We start from the raw sequence: 8,202 nt of genomic DNA, 5'->3' as shown, positions 1-8,202 counted from the left end.
ATGGCAGCTCACTGTGGCTTGAATTTGCCATTTCTCTCTACTAAACGAGGCTAAGCAGTTGGTGAAGTTGTTGCTGAAATAAAGAATGAAAGGAAGCCAGCGTGAAGATCTAGGTGCAAAAGACAGTAGGGGAGAGGAGGAAGAGCGACAGGTGCCAAGGTGGGAAAGGTCTGGGATGTTGGAGGAACAGAAGGAAGGCTGGGGGCGGGATCCTTGTGCATGGGGGAGGGAGAGAGGCTCAAGCCAAGGTCAGCCGGGGTCAGGGCAGCGGGGCCGAGTTGGCTGAGGAGAGGACTTTGGCTTTTACTCTGCGACAGGCGCATAGGAGGGTTTGAGCAGAGGAGGGGTGATCTGGCCTCACTCTGGCTTCAAGCAGAGGATCCTGATTGGAGCTAAATTGACACGGGACGGGGAGTATTCCGCCTAATGACTGCTGCTTACTGCCTCTGTCTCCCACCCTACTCCCCACTCTCCAGCTAGAACCAGGGGAGGACGATTTTGTTCACGGCTGTTACAGCCGGCACCAAGTGACTAAACAGACAATAGTTCTGCCCTTCAGGTTGTTGGTGGGGTTGGTGTGGGGTGCTTATAGGTTTTTATCGTCTTCCTTTACAGGTGGAAACAAGAACGGTGAGACCTGTGAGGTTTATTTCAGCGCCACCCCCCGGGCCTGTTACGCCTCCCAGGGACCCGGGGAAGCTGGGGTGGGGGTGCAGCTGCCCCTCACTTGGGCCCACCGCACATGCACTCAGTCAGGGCCCCTGTGGAGCTGTTAGAGCCTTTGGACACAGGATCGAGCATCTTCACGGGGTGAGGAGACACGCCCGGCCCATCCCTTCCTTCTCCCGCCAGCCTACAGGGATCTTTTTCAGCGAAACTCTAACCAGGTCCCTCCTCAGCTGAAAATCCTTCGGTGGCTCCCCAGTGCCCTTGGGGCAAAGTCCAAACTCCTACGAGGCCCTGGGGCCCAGCACATCTGACCCCTCCGGGCATGCCCACCCCACCCCATCAGTGGAAGCTGCTCTCTAGGAGTTTACTCTGAAGCAGTTGCCACTTCTTCCCTCGGGCCTTTTCCCTTGATAATTCTTCACTTCCTCTGGGAAGTCACCCCGACCCCCTGTCAGGTGACCCGCCTCTTAACGGTCGCCGCGTCCCGTCTCTCCCCCACCAAAGCACACTTCCCTTTGCATTGTAATTGTCTGTTTACTTCGTCTGTCTCCCTCACTGGACCAGCAGTTACCCTTCGGGAGAGGCCCTGAGTGTCCTGTCCGGGGCTGTGCCCTGGCCCCAGGTACAGTGCCCCACACGTGCTGGGCGCTCCGTAAACACTGGATAAGGGAAGGAACGGGCGCTCTTCGCTAGCTGGGCCAGGCTGCTTTGCAAAAAGGCCGTGGCATTTCGCGCCGCCAAGAGCCACGTGCGGTGTCCGTTTCCTCGCTTCCTCCCCAGCAATGTGCATTTCCCTCGTCAAAGCTACGCTCTCCAGGCGCCAGCTGGGCGGAGGAAATTTCCGCCCCCTCCCAAGCCCGAGGCGGGGGCGGGCGTCGGAAGGTCAGGTGTCCCGGCCGGCGCGCAGCGCCAGGGGGCGTCAGAAGCGCTCCGACTACGGGGCGCTGAGCGGGTGGGCGCGCGGCGTCCTGCCGCGGTCCCCACCTCGCAGGGGCCTCGCTTCGCTCGATGTCCCGCCCCGGACAACCCCAGCACGGGGGACGACCCGCGCTGCGCCAGCGAACCCCGCCTCGAAGGAGTCCCCGCCCGGGCTCCCAGCGCCACGCGGCGCGAGCCCGGCCAGCCCCCGGCGCACCTGCTCGGGGAGTGGCCTTCGGCGGAGACGAGCCTCCGATTGGCGCGGAGGTGACAAAGGGGCGTGGCAGATAAGGCCCCTCCCCTCCCACCCCCTGGAGTATTTAAGGGAGTTGGCGGCGCTGCTGCCCTTATTGCGCCGCGGCACGGGCTAGCGAGCGGTTTTTCTGCGCTACTCCTGCGCTACTCGGCGACCCCAGTGCCTCGGCCACCATGCCGCGCTCTTTCCTCGTCAGGAAGCCCTCCGACCCCAATCGGAAGCCTAACTACAGCAAGCTGCAGGACTCTAATCCAGGTGCGTTTGAGGGGTGCTGGGCTCCAGGAGGTTTGGGGGAGACAGGCGAAGGCTGCGTGGGGGGCACCTGAGGGAGGCGGCCTGCCTGAGCCAGGATCGAGTCACAAGATGTTTTGTGGAGCATTTCGGGCTCGGGAGACCGGGCAGGTGGGTCCCCAGTCCTGGGGATCTGTCTGGGTGGTTGGGGGAGTGCCGTGTAGAGTGCAGGGGTGTTGCGCTTGGGGGGCCTTTGTAGCCTGCGAGAGGCGGAGGAGCTCCGCGAGAGGGGAAGGAGAGGAGGCCTGTGTCAGGAGGGCCCTCTGGACGCTGCTGGGGAGAGTCCGGAGTCCAGAGGGTTGAGGGGAGGGGTGGGGAGACGAGATGTGTGTGAGGAGGGGGATTGGGGCAGAGTCGTGGCTCCGGGACTGGGGTGATGGGGTTCTGACGTCAGGCTGGGGATTTGGGACTTAGGAGAGGGAGATCTGGAAATGACCCCCTTCAACTGGGGGTCCTACGTGTGAGAGACTCAGATTGGGTGACCTGGGTGAGGAGGACAGGAACCTGCTCTGTCCTGTGGATAATTTTTTTGATCTAATTATGTATTGAGAATCAGCTCCACCCAGCCCCTGGCCAGCGGTGGGCTCATGTTTGTTGATTGAGTGAATGATTTAATTAACGCCTGACTCTGCTTTTTCTCCCTCAGAGTTTACCTTCCAGCAGCCCTACGACCAGGCCCACCTGCTGGCAGCCATCCCACCTCCGGAGATCCTCAACCCCACCGCCTCGCTGCCAATGCTCATCTGGGACTCTGTCCTGGCGCCCCAAGCCCAGCCAATTGCCTGGGCCTCCCTTCGGCCCCAGGAGAGTCCCAGGGCGGCAGAGCTGACCTCCCTGTCAGATGAGGACAGTGGGAAAGGCTCCCAGCCCCCCAGCCCACCCTCCCCGGCTCCTTCGTCCTTCTCTTCTACTTCAGCCTCTTCCTTGGAGGCCGAGGCCTATGCTGCCTTCCCAGGCTTGGGCCAAGTGCCCAAGCAGCTGGCCCAGCTCTCTGAGGCCAAGGATCTCCAGTCTCGAAAGGCCTTCAACTGCAAATACTGCAACAAGGAATACCTCAGCCTGGGTGCCCTCAAGATGCACATCCGAAGCCACACGCTGCCCTGCGTCTGCGGAACCTGCGGGAAGGCCTTCTCTAGGCCCTGGCTGCTACAAGGCCATGTCCGGACCCACACTGGTAAGTGCCTCTCCAGGCGCCCCCCACCCTTGCTCTCTCTGGCAGCTTTTGTGAATCCGGGCTTGCTGTTCTCGTTCCCAAAGTTGTGGACACTGAGGCCCCGAGTCTTCTAACTTCTAGCTCAAGTTCCGGGGCCTGGGTCTCTGGAAACGTTTGGCAGAAGCGTTCTTCATCAGCTAAGCGGATGGGCAAAGCAGACACCTTCCCAATCCCCTGCAGCCTGTTTCTCAGCCAAATGGATTGGAGCTGGATATGGGAAAGGTGCAACCAACACCTTGCTGTGGGGGCCAGGTGTGAAGGGGCCCTCCCGGCCCCACCCTCTCCCGGGTCCGCCCCCTCCCTAGCCAGACAGGATGTTGTCAGACCCCCCACCTGGCTCTGAATCCTTCTTTGAGAACTTTCTCAAAGCTTAGGCTGATGTTTCTCTTGTGTGAGCCTCATTTTTTCTTTCAGATGGGCATGAGAACAGCTTGTGGGGTTTCTGTACAGGCTAAATGCAGGAATGCATATGGGAAGCACCTGGCAAAGTGCCGGGTACCTGCTAAACTCACAAAAATGGTTCCTTGACATTTGCTCTGCTTCCCTGCTGTGTGACTTTGGGCAAGCAACTTAACCTCTCTGAGCCGCAGGGGAGAACTATGATAGCATATGTTTTAGAGAGTGGCTGTAAAGGTGGCTAATCACTTTATAGTAATTTATTATACCCGAATGGTTCGCAGGTCGGCTTCCCCACCCCCACTCAATCCTAGCACACAGACCAGGAAACGGCATCTTTGGGGCAGAAAACAAATCACGTCTTTCGAAAATTTACTAAATGTGTAGAAAACTTTCTGGACATGGAGAAAAGATAGAGCTTTTTAGAACTTGAACGGTGGCAGCCACTGTGCCTGGAGCTGCTCTTTGGAGAGTGACAGTTGAGGGAGAAGATTCCATGGGGTTCAAGCTGGCCAGGTTCTGCCATTTCCTGGCCAGGCGCCTGACCTCTGAGCGGTGAGGGCCAGTGAGGTATCCGGGAGGACTGGCATTTCGCGGGCTTTATTGGCATCTTATTCGACTAAGACTACCCATTTCTCTTCCTTCGTGCACCAGTAGCCCTGATTTTAACATGTAAAGGTCCAACTGCCTGGCCTCCTGCCCAGCTCACAGGGCTCTATTTTGGGAGAGTTGAACCCCTCAGGGTGCTGCCGTCCTGCCCGCCTCTCTCGCCTCCCATCCGGACATTATTTTAATGTAAAGTCATGGCTGAGACACAGAAATCCCCTTGAAATGTATCATTGCGGTCCTCATTGACTCCCATTGTGTGCCTTAATGGTGGGCCCAGTGGGTGGGGGCTGGGAGGGGTGAAGCAGGTGCATGGGGCAGCGGTGCCCAGCACCTGTTCCAGTCACAGCTGCTGGCCCACTGCGTGGCAGGCCCCTTTAATCCGGGGGTATCGCATGTACAGTGCCCCCCTCGGCACCCTTTGTCCCCGCCGGCCTGGTGCCGATTTCACACTTGCCAGGAGTACCATGAAGGCGTCTGGGGGCCGAGGGATCCGAGGAGTGGGGGTCTGTGCTTCCTGCGTGTGCACACAGCCCCTGCCCCCAGCCCATCATGTCCTAGACTGTCTCCTTCCCCTTTTGTTGGGGTTCAGGTCTCATCACACTTTGAGCACCTACTGTGCAGGAGGTGTAGTGCTCAGGACTTCACCAACAGCCCTGGGAAGGGAAGGGAGGTGCCGTCATAACTCCGGTCTTACAAATGGACTCCAGCCCCTTTTCCAGATCTCCAGAGTCAGCCCTTAGTTCACAAGGGTGAACTTACCCTTCTCATTCATATGAAGACTTAGAATGCAGTCAACAAACCCCTCAGGCGTGGTGTGCGGAGGCTGCTGAGTAGTGGCAGAGTGCAGTAGTGCTCAGGCACCCCTCCCCCAATCCTCTATGTCCCCCACCCTTTGGAGTGGCGAGTTTCCATTTCTGCCCCATGAGACTGAGTCCAGCTTTCAGGCGCTCCACAAGTCCCTATTGAATTCATAGGTCCCATTGGAGCCATCCTCTGGACTCCCTCCTACCCTGGTAGCTCAGTGTGGCACCCTAGGCACCCAGGAGGTGATAGAATGAATTCACTCTCAGCTCTTAAATTCCATCCAGCGCTGGGATTTCATGGGCGGGCCCTGGCCTTGCGGGCACATCAGACTGGGTGTGAGGGGATTGGAGAATTGCATGTTTTTAAAAAAGACTATTCAGTATTATAGAATAGTGTCTAGCACATAGTAGGAGCTCAATAGATTTAAAAAAATTATAGACAGGGTCTTGCTTTATCACCTACGCTTGTCTCAAACTCCTGGCTTCAAGCAATCCTGCCTTACTCGGCCTCCCAGAGTGATGGGATTACAAGCGTGAGCCACCACACCCAGCCTCAATAGATTTTTGTTTAATGAGTTACTGTTACGACCTTTTATTTGGAAAATGCTGCATCCCCCAGAAAAAAACAAATCAACATTATTGGTGTTTTTGGAACTATAGCTTTTTGGTTGGAGCAGGGATTGTTACAAGGCATGAGTGAGGGGGCAGACTCCTCTGAGGCCTTTTTAATTTTTGAAACAGACTTATTTATTGTCTAAGGGCTTGTTGAGGACTTACTGGGCACCCAGTTCCGTGTGCTTTTCCCAACAAAGCCTTGGCCAGGCAGATGGTGTGTCAGGGGCACAGGTTTCTGTGGCCTCTTGGGTGGTAGAAAGGGGCCCAGGCCCTGGGCTGGGGCTTAGAATGGACTCAAAGGAGGCCCCTGCCCTTATGGGACTCAGCCTGATTGGAGAATAGACAAGGAGATTTGGGATTACAGCGCAGGAGGTGGGGTGGTGAGGAAAGCAGGCTGCTGGCCGGGCCCCAGGAGTGGCCTAACCAGCTTGGAGGTGGGGGTGGGGAAGCCTCTTAAGGCTGACTCTGGCTTTGGCCCCCAACGAAGTAAATCAAGGAATGACTCCAGGACTGATTGTAAGGACACCAGTCACATCCTCCCTTGACTGAAGGCAGTAAGGACAGTGGGTGAAATGAGAGGCTTTGGGGTCCTGCCAGGGGACCCTGAACATGCTACTTCTGGGCCTCAGTTTCACTGTCTCTGAAATGAGGACCACAGTAGGATCAAGTGACAGCAGGACGAATCAGTAAAGGTGTTCAGTCATTGTTGACCACTTCGCACGTCCCTGCGGGATGTGGATGAGTACTGTACCCTGTCTTCTGTCACTTACCAACCCCTATGAGTTGGGAGTGAATAGCCCCATTTTACAGGTGGGAAAATGGAGGCTCAGAGAAGCCAGACAACTTGCCCAGAGTTGCACAGTGGGAAGCAGCAGAGCTCCGTCAATTCCTGGCCTTTGGACCCTGGCTGTCTGTTTGACTGAGGCCTGGCTTTCCTGGGATTGTGGGATTCTTTCAGGGTTTGGGGTATGGGGGAGGGATTCCCATCACTGTCAGCCATTGTCCCACGGCTCACTCTGCCTTTCTGGCGTTCTCTTCCCAGGCGAGAAGCCCTTCTCCTGTCCCCACTGCAGCCGTGCCTTCGCTGACCGCTCCAACCTGCGGGCCCACCTCCAGACCCACTCGGATGTCAAGAAGTACCAGTGCCAGGCATGTGCTCGGACCTTCTCCCGAATGTCCTTGCTCCACAAGCACCAAGAGTCCGGCTGCTCAGGATGTCCCCGCTGACCCTCGAGGCTCCCTCTTCCTCTCCATACCTGCCCCCTGCCTGACAGCCTTCCCCAGCTCCAGCAGGAAGGACCCCACATCCTTCTCACTGCCATGGAATTCCCTCCTGAGTGCCCCACTTCTGGCTGCATCAGCCCCACGGGACTTTGATGAAGACCATTTTCTGGTTCTGTGTCCTCTCCCTGGGCTCTGGAAGAGGCCTTCCCGAGGCCATTTCTGTGGAGGGAGGGCAGCTGGCCCCCAGCCCCGGGGGATTCCTGAGCTGGCCTGTCTGCGTGGGTTTTTGTATCCAGAGCTGTTTGGATACAGCTGCTTTGAGCTACAGGACAAAGGCTGACAGACTCATTGGGAAGCTCCCACCCCACTCAGGGGACCCCACTCCCCTCACACACACCCCTCCACAAGGAACCCTCAGGCCACTCTCCACGAGGTGTGACTAACTATGCAATAATCCACCCCCAGGTGCAGCCCCTGGGCCTGCGGAGGCGGTGGTAGACTAGAGTCTGAGATGCCCCGAGCACAGGCAGCTATTTCAGCCTCCCGTTTGGCGGGGTGGCACCTGTTTCCCGGGCAATTTAACAATGTCTGAAAAGGGACTGTGAGTAATGGCTGTCACTTGTCGGGGGCCCAAGTGGGGTGCTCTGGTCTGACCGATGTGTCTCCCAGAACTATTTTGGGGGCCCGACAGGTGGGCCTGGGAGGAAGATGTTTACATTTTTAAAGGTACACTGGTATTTATATTTCAAACATTTTGTATCAAGGAAACGTTTTGTATAGTTATATGTACAGTTTATTGATATTCAATAAAGCAGTTAATTTATATATTAAAAAGTCTTTGGTGTCATAGAGGAGTGGGTATTTTGAAAGGTCTTTGGTAAGGGAGGAGGGGACAGGAATTCCTGAAGCTTAGATATTTCTGACACAGCCTTAAATCTTGTCCTTGGAAACATCATAGGGCTTTGGAGTCCTGGGTGTCACTGTCAGGGACCTTAGGAGACTGGGTTTTCCCCTTGGCCTGGGTGTCCTGTCTGCTGGTGTTTGAGCCAGCGGCATCCATACGAGCTCTTCACTTATACACTGTGGCTCTTTACTTTCTCATTCTTGAATTTTGAAGCTGATCTGGCCCACGGGGTGCAAAGCTGGCTTCCTGGGTCTTATCAACTAGGCAGGCTGCAAAGCTCTGCCCCAGGACTGCAGGTCTTTTG

At 56.6% G+C, this 8,202-nt stretch overlaps 1 protein-coding gene across 1 annotated transcript; it reads left to right on the top strand.

Annotated features, from left to right (window-relative positions):
- The first annotated feature begins 1,936 nt into the window (after positions 1–1,936).
- SNAI1 (snail family transcriptional repressor 1) lies at positions 1,937–7,828 on the top strand. The gene is made up of 3 exons (XM_032142166.2): positions 1,937–2,098; positions 2,781–3,308; positions 6,813–7,828. Exons 1-3 carry the CDS (start codon positions 2,017–2,019, stop codon positions 6,995–6,997), a joined length of 795 nt encoding a protein of 264 aa, XP_031998057.1. The 5' UTR covers positions 1,937–2,016; the 3' UTR covers positions 6,998–7,828.
- Positions 7,829–8,202: the final 374 nt, after the last annotated feature.

This window comes from Hylobates moloch, unplaced genomic scaffold (genome assembly GCF_009828535.3).
Source record: "Hylobates moloch isolate HMO894 unplaced genomic scaffold, HMol_V3 SCAFFOLD_21, whole genome shotgun sequence".
NCBI classification, from domain to species: domain Eukaryota; kingdom Metazoa; phylum Chordata; class Mammalia; order Primates; family Hylobatidae; genus Hylobates; species Hylobates moloch.
This window is presented reverse-complemented; position numbering and strand designations above follow the sequence as displayed.